Source organism: Syngnathoides biaculeatus, chromosome 13 (genome assembly GCF_019802595.1).
Source record: "Syngnathoides biaculeatus isolate LvHL_M chromosome 13, ASM1980259v1, whole genome shotgun sequence".
Classification (NCBI taxonomy): Eukaryota; Metazoa; Chordata; class Actinopteri; order Syngnathiformes; family Syngnathidae; genus Syngnathoides; species Syngnathoides biaculeatus.
Window position 1 is genome coordinate 14411924 of NC_084652.1, and position 15368 is coordinate 14427291.

At 39.8% G+C, this 15368-nt stretch overlaps 1 protein-coding gene across 7 annotated transcripts in view; it reads right to left on the reverse strand.

Moving 5' to 3' along the window:
• Positions 1–15368, reverse strand: part of LOC133510744 (uncharacterized) — a 52684-nt gene that overhangs the window by 18609 nt on the left and 18707 nt on the right. For 6 of the 7 annotated variants that reach the window (XR_009797705.1, XR_009797706.1, XR_009797707.1 and 3 more), the window contains 23 exons: positions 14566–14754; positions 14340–14482; positions 14103–14262; positions 13922–14005; positions 13546–13683; positions 13262–13378; positions 13082–13174; positions 11755–11975; positions 11422–11615; positions 11113–11349; positions 9891–10126; positions 9644–9808; positions 8491–8568; positions 6556–6927; positions 5205–5477; positions 4786–5121; positions 4571–4702; positions 3816–3968; positions 3630–3746; positions 3366–3539; positions 1839–2043; positions 477–631; positions 279–391 (listed from right to left, as the gene is read on the reverse strand). Coding sequence is in view for 4 of the 7 variants with exons in the window: in XM_061839049.1 (XP_061695033.1) it covers positions 279–391; positions 477–631; positions 1839–2043; positions 3366–3539; positions 3630–3746; positions 3816–3968; positions 4571–4702; positions 4786–5121; positions 5205–5477; positions 6556–6927; positions 8491–8568; positions 9644–9808; positions 9891–10126; positions 11113–11349; positions 11422–11615; positions 11755–11975; positions 13082–13174; positions 13262–13378; positions 13546–13683; positions 13922–14005; positions 14103–14262; positions 14340–14482; positions 14566–14754 (4085 nt within the window). In the remaining 3 variants the exon portion in view is untranslated. The remainder of the gene's footprint in view (positions 1–278; positions 392–476; positions 632–1838; positions 2044–3365; positions 3540–3629; positions 3747–3815; positions 3969–4570; positions 4703–4785; positions 5122–5204; positions 5478–6555; positions 6928–8490; positions 8569–9643; positions 9809–9890; positions 10127–11112; positions 11350–11421; positions 11616–11754; positions 11976–13081; positions 13175–13261; positions 13379–13545; positions 13684–13921; positions 14006–14102; positions 14263–14339; positions 14483–14565; positions 14755–15368) is intronic. The other variant, XM_061839050.1, reaches the window with a different exon arrangement.

Sequence of the window (15368 nt, forward strand, 5' to 3'; positions counted from 1 at the left end):
CTCTATACCAAGTATGTAGAATACAGTGCTCAAACGGCTTTTAATTGACGTGTACATTTCTCACTAAGTCAGTTTGTGAAAGAAATTGAGACAACATCATGATAATTGTGACAACATCATGATAATTGTGCCATGCCATTTTTTAAAAAGTAAAAAATCTGCCTTTACTTCAAACACAGATCTAAAGCATGCAGGCGTGCATGCAAGCAAGCAAGCAGATGTGTGATTAACCTAAGGTAGAGGCCAATTTTTCAGTAGGGAAATATTTCCATGCCCACCTGTTGGGCAGATGATGCCCTTGGATGATGATTGCAAGTGAGGACATGAGTTCAGGGTTCAGTGCCATGGAGCACTTGAGCTGTGTTCCAGAGAGCCTTCCCCAGGCTTCAAACTAAATGAACAAACACAAAGCTGGTTGCCAAGCTGCAAACAGTTGTCTGATTCTACCACATTTGTGTTTTTAATGGTTTATTTACTTGAAAGACAGGAGTGGCGTCTCCATTTGTGGTGTGTTTGAAAGTAACTCTGGTTTCTTTGGACACTTCCTGTAACCCCCATCCTGCCACATCTACAACCAATCGAACCCTACAGTCTTGATTATCAGCATAGACTGAAATGATCCTCATAGGACCTGCACAGACGTTAACAAGATTCTGAAAATGGGCGCTAACAACTATGACTTATTCAATAGATATTTGATGAATAGCAAACTGTGACGATTGTAAACGCATTTTCAAGAATTGAAAGATCCAAGCAGACTTTTACCAGATTTTTTTTGCCTTGATTTGTGAGAAAAATATGAGCATTGTATGGTGGCAGTGAACTCAACTTGCTTCACAACAAGGGGCACCTTGTCACCAGGTGAACAATTCTTCAAAATGTTAATCGTCACACCTGTTTGAAGTGTACTCTGAAATTTTACATTTTTTTCATTGTGGATTAAAAAAAAACAGCTTCAGCGAGCAGGTCTGTGTTGCTTAATGTTAACAAACTATCCAAAACGCCATGTACGGGTTCCAACAAGCAACAAATAGATGAACACAAATGGTAGAGCAACACATGTAGACATATAATACTACAATACTTACAGGCATACATTATTTATCTTTTACAAAGGAAGACCAATATTACCATGGTTGGTGAGGCATTGTGACCATTTCCTCCGTGTGTGTGTATTGTAAATGTGTATTTTTTTTTCGGAGGAAAGGCTATAATGGCTTAACGGCCTTTCAATTCCTTTCAATAGGGAAGGATTAATTGAGATACAAGGAGTTGGAGTCACAAGCATGCTCATGGAATCAATTAAAGTGTAGAACACTGCAGTGCATTTATTTTTGGACTGCTTTTGAGTTTACTTCCTTGGGTGGGCTTTAGTTTTCTGGATCAAACCCCTATACTTTCACATTTGATCTGAAACATATTTGACAGCATGTGATTACAGTGACATATTAAACACATACTGTCATAAAGACACTTTCAGAATAAAAAGCGGTTATCGTTACGTGACATAAAACTATCTCCTTATTTGGTAATATGAATACAAGAAAGACGGAAATAGAGAAACATTTATGAATTTGGCTGTGAATGTGTGTGGCTGTACATAAATAGGTGAAGGGAGTGACAGTACATATTGGAAAGAAAATTGATCAAAAAACCTAAGAATATTAGGTACGATAGTAATGATTCTCTTACAAAAAAATAAGCAAATCTAAATTTCTATTTTAGTGTAAATTTCTACTAAATATGTAACTAAACAAGGCAATAGGATTAATGATAAAAAATTAATTTGGGTTGTGTCCCTTGATTCGTTGAATTTCAGAAGTTAAAAACAATCTGACCTTTAAACTGCACAGTCACGGCAGTGTTGAGACGGAACGATTTCCGCGTTTGAGTAGAAGGTGAGGGAGAGTAGGAGAGAAGTACGGCCAGATGCCCATCAACCCAGCTCACATTCACACCCGAGTCGAGTTGCTTGTGCCCGTCTATGGTAAAGTGAGCCCTGGACTGAAGCTGGGACGACATCCCTTGAGTGGAACATAATCCCTGCGAGGCAAATGCAAGTATACAAATAAGTTTCATGCGTAACATTTATTTGGCACTCCAAAAAAAATCTATTTCAACTGTTTAAAGACCGGTGCATTTTTCCGAAATATGTCAAATTCACATGCCACACAACCAAATTCTGAACTATAGCGTGAGGTCCGATCCAAGAACTGAATCAGTCAATCGGCCCACACTGATGATGCTCAGTTTTTATTAAATTGAAAGCCCTTTGAAATATCTTGATTACATTATCTACACACACACACTGGACAATATCTAAGGGGTATTTTTAGGTGTGGCTCTTGATTTGGGATATCATAAGATCACAGTGAAATCCATTTTCATTGCAGCCGACCCACAACTGGTGAAATTCGGTATTTTAGAGAGATCAAATGAAGAGTTTCTTAATAGTTGTATACCTCCCACATGCTTTAAACACATTTAAACTTGTTAAAACATACAACCGCATTAACACACATTCATTAGTGTCTGTTTTCACTCTTGCTGTCATGAAATTGGGGCCTGATGCCCAAGTTATCCTCACCAACCGTACACAGTATTGTGATCCATCCGTCATGAGCAAGGCTTGGCCACTGCCATGAGGGGCATGGCCAGGTCACTGCTCTGGGCGGTGACCCCTGTCACCGGTCATACAGTAGCTGTTTCACATTCGGACTGTAATTAGATAGGCATTTAAGTTGGACTTTTTGTCACTGGAATTTGCCAGTTCGTTGCTTTATGTTAGTGAGTTGCATTCACTCCCTGTGGGAATCTCCACTTCTATGTGTGAGTTAGAGTAACCCTAGTCACAGCGATTCTGTCTCCTTTTGTTTGATCCTGTCCTGTTGAGTTTGTTAGTTTGCCCCAGAGTCATCGGACCTTGCTGTATGTCTTTTGGATCCCGCCTAGCCTAGGGTTTCTGTGCCTCTGCCTTGTCGCACTGCTAAACCGTGTATGACCCACTTTCCGGAATAAACCACATTGAACATTATGCCTGTGCCTCGAAGTCCTGCATTTGGCTCCGCCCCCGCACTGTTGGTTCGTCACACCATCTAACAAAATTCCACTAGCATAATGCTACCATATAATGGAAAATGTCATATACAGGCTAATAGAAATGACCAAAGATGTTATGGTAATTACAAACCTTCAAACAACTGCTAATGTTACAATACTGTAAAACCCAATTTAAAAAAAAAAAAAACAATTCCTCTGAAACCTGCGCTATCACCTGAGGTCATTGCAGGGATGTTTTTCACGTCAACATTTTTTAGTCACATGATTTTTTTTTTTTTTTGCTTATGCTATATATAATATTGCACCTCAATGTTATGCGGTATTCCTCTTTGCTGTAGCCACGGGAAACTGTGCCACATTATTGCTCTTATCTCTTTGGTCATGGGAAAACATTTAATATTTAGTCTCATTCCTGCTTGCTGGTGTCCAAATTGAAACTTTACAGACAGGGCTTTCTCTTCGGAGGACAAAATCTCCACCTGCATAAACAGTCAGCGCACAAGTTAACAATTAAAATAGTGGTTTGTTTAGTTAGCTTTTTATCATAGTTGTTGATTGGACATATCTACCTGGATATGATTGTTTCCAGGGAGGCCCATTTTATTCAGGTAGTTCATTGAATGTCTGAAATGGGTTTTCACAGTAACTGTTTGAAAGGCTTTCTCCATGGTCATCTCTTGATTGAACTGTAATTCAAGGAGGGCAATTTGAGCTTAAAAGAGTAAGTACAGCCGAGCATCCCACCAACTTCTTACGTTTTGGTTCTGTACATTGCAGGATATCCTGTAATAACATGACTGATTCCCATGATTGCCGGAACTCAAAGACACATCAGTTTTTGCCATGAGACCAAGCCTCTTTAACAGGGGTATGGTGTGGTTGAAATGAAGTGATGCTTCATTTTGTTCCTGAAAAACAAAAATGAGAATATTACTAAGTACAGTATCTCTGAAGATAGGGCCGCTATGTGTATGTGTTTATACTATAAACGCATATCAACTTTATAGGGTGAATACTGAACAGCACTTACTATAAATGTGTTCACAGCAACAACAAAAAAACAAAAAAAACAGCATTATTATTCTACCCAATTTTTTACATTCTACTCTTTACACATTTCTCTACTAATTCAAAAAATTTTTAAACTTAAAAATACTCTGAACATTTTGAAAATTCCGGGGCCTATTTCCCACTCTCCAAAGATTCACAGTACACAAGTCTGCATTTTCCACCTGAAAAAAAGAGATCTTTCACATCATCTTTCACGCTCCATATTTCAGTTAATTGAGGAAATCTTGAGAGCTATTATCTACACTACCCAAATTCCCACAAGTGATTATTCCACATTTTCCACATTGAAAAAAAAATACTTAAAATATTTAGCTCTTTCTTCCATATTTCTTGACCAATGTTTTTCAACAATTTAGTAATTCCACAGCATTTCAGTCCAGGCTCAGCTGTTCATCTTTCACTCATAATTTCTACATATAACGCATTCTGATTTTCAAACCTTGGTTTTCTTTAGAGCAACTGAAGAATGTAACTCTGCATTGTCAATTGCCAAAGTGACTTGAGATTCTGCAAGAGTTGGGGTCACAACCAAGGACCCAGAGGCTTGCATCATATCTGGACTGCCCCAATCCTAGAAAGCACAAGTATGAAGTAAGCATGTGAAAAATTCTAATCTAACAGCAAACAACTGTGAGTGGTATTTACATACAATACCTGAATTAGACTGCAGTTATTGTGATACACAAGTGACCCCCGCAGGCCAGAACGTGACATCACAAATCCTCTGGCTCTCACAGCACATTCATCTAATAGAACAAGGGCCTCAGTGGCATACTGCTGTTCCCCAAGTTTGCTTGTTATTATTATTTTACTGTGTTCGGGGAAATTTCCGAGAGCAGTGAGCTTGTGCCTGAGCTCACCCTCCACATTTAACTCTGGCCATGAGTGTGCAACCAGCTGCAGGAAACTCCTTTTACCGTCCAAATTTGCGTCCACCACGGCTACCCATTTACCCTCACTATCCTGCCAGACTGTTCCATTCAGCTGGGCCTGAGAAGAAACAACAATGCTAATAATAACATCTTTGGCGGGACAGACGTTACAATTGGGAAAGAAATTTCAACAAAACTTACCTGAGAGGCTCCGGCTTTTATGAACAGAGCCCCAGTCTTCTCAGCGCCACCTGGCACAGTGGCCTCGATCCTGATCATCCGAGGCACGCCTCGGCTCCTCAACCCTGTGAAAGTGTGTGTAAGGGTTGCTGAGAGATGTGGGGAGCTGAAACTTTCCCGTAGCTCAACACTGAGGTACTGGTTGTCTGCCTTTACGGATGTGTTGAAGACACGGCTACATGAGTACCCTGACAAAGACCCCTGAAGAACCATAGTCACAGGAATGATTGTTCTCTGTGGAAGAGGAAACATCATAAGCGGCATGAATGTGGCTTGCTTGCTTTGCATAGTTGTCACTTTTTTTTCTTTTTACAGTAATCAGAGGTAGACCAGGGGTTTGCAGTTTTAGGGCTGAAGAACATCTTACCAGAGAACTTCATGCAAAGACCCACTCATAATTGTAATGCCAATTAAATATAACAATATCTACCCCTAAATGACAGACTTGCCCATTTTGCCGAATAGAGGAAAAGAATCATAACAATGTGATGAATTCATTCTTCTCATTTACAAGATTTTTTTTCCAATGAAAAAATAAAAATTTTTGTAGAACAGGGACACATTTTTTCCTAAATAAAGTCCCTAAACACTGTAAGCATATCCATTGTCAGTACACAGACATTATACATATGTTTTTTTAATCCATCCATCCATCCATCCATTTTCATAACTCTTTTCTTATCCTCACAAGGGTCGCGGGAGTGCTGGAGCCAAGCCCAGCAGGAGGCGGGGTACACCCTGAACTTGTTGCCAGCCAATTGCAGGGCACATAGAGACAGACAACAGTCACACTTACAATCACACTTACGGGCAATTTAGAGTGTCCAATTAATGTTGCATGTTTTGGGGATGTGGGAGGAAAGCGGAGTGCCTGGAGAAAACCCACGCAGGCACGGGGAGCACATGGAATTTCCACACAGGCTTTAAACCCCGGTCCTCAGAATTGTGAGGCCAATGCTCTAACCAGTTGCACCAGAATGTAATTGATTGCAAATTATATTCAACTATGGCTCGCTGACACTATGGTGTCCTCAGATTGTGAACCCCTGATATACAGTAGACAATAGACACAAACAAGGCACAACATTCAGGTTCAGCTAAACAATTGAATAAGAAAAAAAATGTTCATTGTGTTGGTAAATTTTCAGTTTTAATTGCCATTTTTTCAGATTCCAAATTGTTATTTAACAATAAGTGTGCAGTACTGGTGGCAGTTTAGTATTGAAGAACTGGATTGTGTCATCATGGTTTCTCACTTTTATATTGTGTACGTCAAACGAAAAGCTTAACAATGTTGTACGCTGTTTCTTACCTGTAAGACAGGGCAGTAATGGGCCACATTCACACTATAAGAAAATCCCTTCTTCTCTGCCTCTGAAGATTTGGTCTTATCCAAATGGCCACTGAAATGACAGTTTCCAATCTCCAGAACAACGTTCACAACAGGCAGGTGTGAGGCGAAGACACTGAGGACCAGCGTTGCATGAGAAGGAAACCCCAGTGCATGTATTGCCTCTATGGAGTGGTGGACTGATGCATTCAAACTAAGACGAGGCTGAAAATTAAGCAAGAGCATCATGCCGCCTTTCTGTTCATTCTGAGCCAGGAGATCAATGCTGAGATTTGTAGATGAACCAGAATGCCTGACGGAGAAGTTCATTGATGTCTCGGAAGGGAGGAGAGTCTATACAGCAAAAAGGAGAAGAAGAGTAAAGCTAGGATCAGGATAGACTAGCATTATTTCCTTTATAACATGACAATATCATTAACCAAATCAAACCAAGGTCATGTTTCATCACATGGCTGGTAGCGAAATGACTATAAATGCTCTTCACAGGCAAAATCTAAATCTGAAACTCAGCATAGACTTTCAAGGCTATTTATTGTTCAAGACACGTAATAATTTTGCTTATGTGGGTTCAAACAAAACTTTCTATATTGCATGAAGTCCCAGATGTACAGTACATACCTTGATGTTAAAAGTGAAAAGTTATCTTTTGTTTTATACAGTATTTACCTTTTGATGTCAACCCTAAATTATTAAATTCAACAGCAAAAACAAGGGAATTGGTTTATTGTTGTAATAGTGTTGGAGAGGAGTGTGCAGTACATGACTTTGAATCAAATGGAAAGCAGTGAGTCATCTCCATTGTGAAAATGTCTCTGCTGCTTTCCTTCAGCTGGGAAACAAGACTTCTGACATGTATCTTGTTTCCTGTCCAACCTTCAGAAAGACGCATCGCTGATGAACAAAAACATTCCAGTGGCTCCTCCTGTCCTCTCCCCGGCTTTGTTGATTCAGCAGAAGTATGGAACACTCGTCACTTTCCAGCTGCAACTGGGCTTGACCAGTTGTGGACATCACACCTACGGTGAGTACGCTCGGTACATGGCGAGACACATTTTGGTGAAGCGACACCCTGAGAAAAGGGGATGACTCAAAGCCCACGGTAATGTTTGACTGAGCAAAGTAGGTTTGGACAGAAAGTTGTGCACTATCAGCGAGAGCATTGTGATAAAGCTGACCAGAACCTTGAATGTCCAATGTGTTTGGGAGGATGGTGATGAGGGAGGCCCATTGATGCTGGAATGTCCAGGTCACTTCAGCCTTACGGTCCTTCAATAGACCAGAAAAGACGCAACGGATGGAGTCCCGTTGGTTTTGGAACCGAAGAGCAGCTTTAAGTCCATCTTTCACTGCTCGTCCATGTGCCACTAAAGACCTCTTCTGCAGTCCTCCCCCCTTAAGTTTTCCAATCTGCTCCCACACAAACCTTCCCTTCCCTTTGCATCGCAGAGAGACCAGCAAACTGGAGTTGACGGAATCCCACGATGTCTTGACATCTCCCCAGATGTGACACCAGCTTTCCAACCTTATGCGGCCAGTCATCTCAGCCTTGTGCGTTGTATTTTGACCCCCGAAAGAAAGTTGTCCATGCCAGCCATACAGCCCACCCTTTTCTTCTCTCAGTCTGAAACTCAAGTTGGTTGTCCACAGTCCAATCACCAACCTTATCCCCAGGGCCCACCTCTGAGGCCCAGGCCGGAGGAGCAGCCTGATGCCAGATTTCATTGGCACCCCATAATTACTCAGCAGTATTACAGAAGAATGTGTGAGCTTAGCTCTGAGCTCCCCCTGACCATGAGGACTCAAACAGCCTTTAGCTTCCGCACTGAGGCTCAGGTGTGCGAATGACAGACCATAGCAGATCCTGTTATGGGGTCTATGAGACCGAAATGCTCGTACCTCGACTTGGTGACCTGCCACATCTCCATCGCACTGTGCAGAAAGATGGTCTGTAGCCACGCCCCCTGCGCAGTTCAGCTGTGAAAACAAACCCCCTGTTGTCAGAACTTGTTCCTCAAAGAAGAAACTAGAATAGAAAATAACATTGTAGGAAAGCACATTAGAGATGAGGGCCAGAACTATAACTTTAAAACACTGGTGTGAAACTCATGGCCAGATCATTTTATGTAGCTCCTGTGAAAGCTTACCATGTTTTTTCTGAACGTTTTTTTTTTAAATTAGCCATAAAATAATAATAGCCAAATGTAGGACAGCTATTTCATATGATGGGGTTTATTTAGGAACACACTGAATCGGGTAAGACAAGTCTGACCGCCACACATCCACTCTGTAAACAAACACAGTACAGCTTAGCTTCTGGCTAGCAGATGTGCGTGCATATTCAATTTCCAGCAATGTAAAGAGCCCCCTTCAGCCCCAGCAGATGGAGCCAAATAAATAACAAATGTCAGAACAGTTTCAAGAAACTATATTGAAGTAATTGAGGAAATTCATGCAAATTTGTGCTTTTCTGCTTTGTCACTGTTTTGTTCCATCTTGGCCAGGGGTTATACAGTACATTAAAAAGGGATCAAAACAACAGTACACAAGAAAAAAAGTTACAGCTCAATAATTGAATGTAATGATAATGAGAATGGTTTAAATCTTAAAAAATGATACTTAAACCATGTAACCATAATTACAATGTGGCCCACGAAGAAAACACTTGACACCACTGCTATAAAACATTAATTCCACCCATCCATTCCCAAAACCACTTATCCTTCTCAAGGTTGTTGAGGCGTTAGGAGCCTATCCCACCTGACTTGGGGGGAAAGGTCCACTCCATCCTGAACTGGTCACCAGTCAGTCACAGGGGCAATTCAGACATGGACAACCAGTCGCACTCACATTAAAACCATAACTGAGTGAGAACTGAACCAGCGCTGCCTGCACCATTGTTGGCAGATGCACTACGACACCCTGAGTGATACTATGAAACAAATCATCTTTTTTATAGTCCATTTTTACTGTTTTTTTTGTTGTTGTTTCAGTGTACAAAACAAAACGTGCTTAAAAAAAGACAAAAACATGTACAACCAGTAAAACAGACCTGCAACGTCGCAGGTATGACCCCCTGCAGCAGCTTTATCTGTTGCCTGAGAGATGCTCTGAATACAGCTGTGTTGTTTTTCAATCCAACAACTAAAAGGGTGTCAATCATTTTTTCTTCTTCTGTGTGAAGGATTAGCCCTGTGTCCAACCAGATGTTATTTATCTGTGAGGAGGGAGGGGGGGACAATTAGACTAGGACAATCAAGTGAAAATTCTTATGTGATACTGAAATTTATTTAAAAGACCTGGCAATGTGCTGCGGCTTCCATGGAGCTTGATATTCCTCTTCTCTGAAGAGCTTTGAATCTGTGCTGCAATGTTGAGAAGATATCCCATCGCGGAATGAGCTGGTTTGACCTGCCGCCATGGAACTCAGCTTTTAAATGTTCGGGTCCAGCCTGCAATTCTGCGAAGGCTGACATTCTACCGGTACTTTCATCCTGGTCCCAACTCACCTGCACACTACTAGTAGTAGGTAGACCTGATCACATAACAAAAAAGTCTTGGTTTAAATTCCCATTTAATACCTATCAATGGTATGACAAAAGGAAAAATAATTTACGAAAACACAACAGAGTACTGACTTGAGAGAAGAGTGCCCCGGTTTAGAGGTTTTTCGAGATACAAGTGGGCCAATTTGGCCATTTTCTCGCTTTGACTTGGGAGCAAAAATTTTAGATGCGTTATATGATGGCGGAAAACTCCACTCACTCAAGATAGTAAAGAATAGCATGAAAAAAAAAGCTGTTTACCGCCATTCCCTAATTGAACTTTACTGTTAAAGAAAACATAAAACAAAAATAATTACATTTAAAACAACCACATAGCTTTGATTGAAATAAGTCAATTCTAAAAAACTGCTACAGATGGACTAACGAATAGCATTGATGTCAAAGTGTTATAACCCTTGAAGTGATGGATATTTGAACACAAATGGTGAAGCAACATTTGTAGACAGATCACAATAATACTCACGGGCACATATTCCTAATATGGACCATATTGTATAAGAACAAGTTATTGAGTTGAGGAGCTGTGACCATCTCCAAGCCTGTAAATCTATCTGTATTATAGGCTCCAAAGGGTACCAAGGAGTACACACCAGGAGAAGCAGCACAATATCCATTGGATTAATGCAAAAAATGTGGGAAAATAAAATCACCCTTTTCTTTAATTCTATACAATCATGTAATTACTGTATGATTTAAAGATGTACTATATCATAGCGTGCTATCGTTATAGTTAAAAAAAACATTCTGAAAATATTTTTTGGGGAGGAGGCTGGAATAGCAATTCCATTTCCACTCTTTTCATCATAGAAAGATGATTTGATGATATTTTTGAGTTTTGAGCAAGCCACAAAACAAATTAAACTCAAATCTAAAGGTCCCGCCGTATGTGTAAGTATACTGTATGTTGTAAAACACAGTAAGTATGTGAAATATAATGAATAAAGTCACTGATTACCTGTAGCATTGAGTTGTTGGGATGAGTGAGATAGCTGGACGTAGACCTCACCCGTCCCTTTTTTTTCCAGTTGCCTACTCATGTTTACGCAGAAATTCTCAGTCCGCGACAAAAAACACATCCAGCTATGGGTGTAAGAGACTTTCCTTTCCACCATATGAGAACGTTCCTCCGTTTCCTCCTGATGCCTCAGATCCACGCTGTAAAGAGTCTCCTTCACTCTGACTCTTACTTGTCCTTGAATCGTTTTAAGAACATTCAAGTATCAATCAAAACATTTCAAAACGTGTTTTTCTGGAATTGTTCTACCTTCAGCTATGCTGTCAGACAGTCCCAATACGCCATCTAATCTAATGATGGAAGGCAGAATAGCGAGGTTAGCCATTGAATGCCTCATCTTCCCTGATACTGAAAGCTGTAGACCACTGCTGTTCTTAAGAGACCCTTTCACTTGAGCCAACAGCGTGTTGTGTCCCTCTGTATAGGAACCATGCAGGGATACACTGGAAGGGCAGAAATGAAGCAGACAACAGAGATATCCAGACAACAATATTTGACTGTTGCTGATATGTTGTGTGTGTGTGTGTGTGTGGGGGGGGGGGGGTAATTGGGGGAGTGGAAAAAAAAGGTGACCATACATACCTGTGTCGGGACATGTTGGCAGCCATTTTCACATGCAAGTCAGTGAGCCCATGTAGCAAACTCTGCGATAAATTCAGCCTCAATAGCATAGTTTTGTTTTCTTGAAGGAGGGAGTGGAATATTTGGGCATCCAGTATCAGCCTGTCCTTCCCATCAGCCTTCACACGAACTGAGCTACTTCCTCTACCAACCGCTGCGGACATGTCAGCAGTGGCTTTTGCCTTAACATGAAAATAGCAACATCAGAAGCGTAAGCCTCGGCCACAACATTGGGTAACCGTGCCACATCTCTCAATCGCACATGGGATAATGTGTTAGACTCTGATTAATACAAGTTTGAAGACTTTGGCCATAATTCCATAAACGCAACACTACACATCCCCAAAAGAACACCATACTTACAGTGACGCATGATTGGGGCAACATCATGCTTTGGAGCTATTTCTCTTCAGATGGAATTGCAGGTTTTCTCAGAGTGAAGGGAATTATGAACAGTTTGGTAATTATAAACAGTTTGTGATAGCAGTCATCCACATAAAGCTTGGCAGAGCTTGCGGATTGTTAAAAAATGAAAGCAGATAGCCTTATGCAGAAGCCTGATGTTCCACAGGTAATGGAGAGGAAAAGTGCCAGGAAAAGTCTACTAGAACATCCGGACTTTATTCCACGTTACTCAGAAGTACTTTATTTACATCTGTGTGCTGCCTCCTTTTTAACATGAGTTTGAATGTGAAATTAATTTTTAAAATCCCCAGTTATAAAAGGTTGAGCACACTTGTGCAACCACTTTATTTGAGTTTTTTAGTTTCACTTCCCCTATGGAAAGTAATTCAGATTTCTTTTCGATTGAGATATAAGTCACATCGATGGAAAAAATCTCGATAATTTATCTCAGTCTCAGTTTTTTTCCATCACAAAAGGCTAACATTTGATTATGGTTGTGTATACTTCTTATAGGTTTTTGTCATGATCAATATGATATGGTGATTTCTGTCTTTTATATTTTATACATTTTCGAACATTTCAAAAAAACTTTTACTTCATAAATATGCAAACATTTAAAAAAATGTTTCATGTTGTCATTACGGGGTGTTTTGAATAATAATTTTGTGGAGAAAAAAATATTCTATTTTAGCATAAGGGTGCAAGTTAACATAATGTGGAAAAAGTAAAGCGTGACTACTTCTGAGTTACTGCTCAGTTTTCATCAATCTTGATGGCTTCATTTTCATATTTGTTTGATTGTTTCTTAAATATGACATTTCATATTTAAGTTCAGTTATGTTCAGTCAAACATAATAACAAAATAGCATAAGAAGCAGCCTACCTCGAGAGATCTGGGAATTTTCGACTTGAAAGGATGCCTGAGAGATGAATAGAGAAGAATTCTGTCTGCAGTTCTATTGAGCTGCATTGAAAGCTACAAAGAAAAACTGAGCTTTAGAAAAAGAAGCATTTAAAATCTGCTACTTTTGTAGTGAAGAACTCACCTACGCTATTTACTTACTTGACATTCCTGTCGCTCAATTTTCAGTCTCCCTCGAAGTAGATAATCAAAGTCTGTGTTGTTTTTGGGGCTCCAGAACACATTTCCCTCCACCAACGCAAAAGAGGGGATTTGCAGCTGTAACAGCAAAAATGTTTAACTTGTTACAAGGGTCCAGCCAGTGCAAAAGCAACACAAACCCGATCACCAAGCTATATTTGGTACACTTGGGACACCAAATACCGTTTGTTGGCCTTCTGGTTTTGTTTCGTCAAACTGTCAGATTGTGTTCGAGGCTAATTTACCTGGAGCTGATGGGTGACGTTGGCTTGAACTCTCAGCACTTGCTGAGTCGTGTGAGATGAATTTAAAAGGATTTGCCCAAAGAAACTCAGCTTCTCTTGACTGTTGACTCGCAACCTTCCTTGAATGTCTTTGTGTGTCTAGCGAAAAACAAAACAAAAAAGCCAATACAGTACATGTAGTACATACATTTCCCAAAATATCTTCTATCTTCTCAATTTGAATTTCTCTTATTATTATTCTGGTATTTAATTGTAATATATTTTCAACAACTGGAGACACTCGTATAGTGGAAGTTGGAATGATGTAAAAAGTCTCATAGAACTGACGATATTGATTGAATATTAATGAGTTCATTGAGACTCTCAACTCTCTTACTTGGTTGCTGGACATGGTAACACAGATCTCAGAGTCTGATGGAAATGTTTCTGTGTTGAAAGGATGGATCAGTGCAGAGCAAACCTAAATATTGATAGATGTTATATGAGAAATTCTCTTGAATACAGTAATTAATAACTTGCATTGTTCTCTTGTGAATTTACAACTTGCTTTTACTTACAAAAGGGTTTGGTAATTTGTATCCAACAGTCAGAGTGTGAGTGATCTCTTTAGTGCTATAAAAAACAGCTCCTGATTCAAGGATGTAAAGGCCATTCAGGTAGTCCACGGTAAAAGTCTCCCTAAGGAGAAGCTTCTGAGGAAATGTCTTGAAAGGCTGTCTGTGCGAGATTGAAATCTTTACATCAAAATCACAACAATAAAAGGTTACAAGTGTAAAAGACACTGATGAACAGACCTAAGATGGAAAAATGCTGTTTTTTGGTACATCTTTATGTCCTTCTTCAGGTCCTCCACTCTCCCTTCAAACTCAAACTCAGTAGGAGGACTGTTGGGCTCCAAAAAGTTCACCCTCAATATCGCTTGTCTCTTTTTCAAAAGCTTCAATGAAATAGTTGATAATACAGTAAATGTTTGTTGATAATAAGATAAGAACACACAATTTCAAGATTACAGCAGAGCACCTTGTCAATGGTGTTCAGGGCAGCTGAAACAGTGATATTTTGTTTGCTGTAGCTGGAGGACATCTGCAAGGTGAGACCGGATTTCAGGGTGTCCAGAGAGATGTCTCCTCTCAGGGGAGCGATCCACATTGAGCTTAGGGAATACGAGGCTTTCATATTCTTCTTTCCCATGAAAGCCAGTCCTCCTACCTGGACGCCAAACAATAAAATTAAACTGAAGGACAAGAGAACACTTTGTGCATTTGTGGAGATCGAATGGATAATATACTCTCTGAAGAAGGAGGGGCATTGCGGTACAGTACAACCTGGATAAATTACCACTGAGTCACATGACCTGGGCTCAGAGCTCCGGTCTCAAACTTTGTAGATATAAAGACCCCTTACAGGGGAGAGACATTTTTCCAAACACCGCCTCATTATCCTAATGTTAATTCAACATAACTAGCATGTGCCACACTAAATGTCATGAGAATTAAAAACTTGTTTATTTTCAAGAAAAAAAAAGTAGTCGTATATTTTGGAGATGAGTGATTAAAGTCAGAGTTTAAAAAGTTGTATTTTCTAGAGTAACATTGCAATCCTCCAAAAATAAGATCTAATTTATTCAAGATTCAAGACGAATTGTGATATTAAGTCAAAGTTCAACAATAAGAAGGTCATATTTTAGCAAGTAAATTAATATATATATATATTTAGTCTTTGTTCTGGGAAAGATGCTTTTATTACCTAAAAAATAGGATTATATTGTTGGAGGGGACCTTTTGATTGAGAATATATGGGTCTTCTTTCCCTTTTGTTCTTAA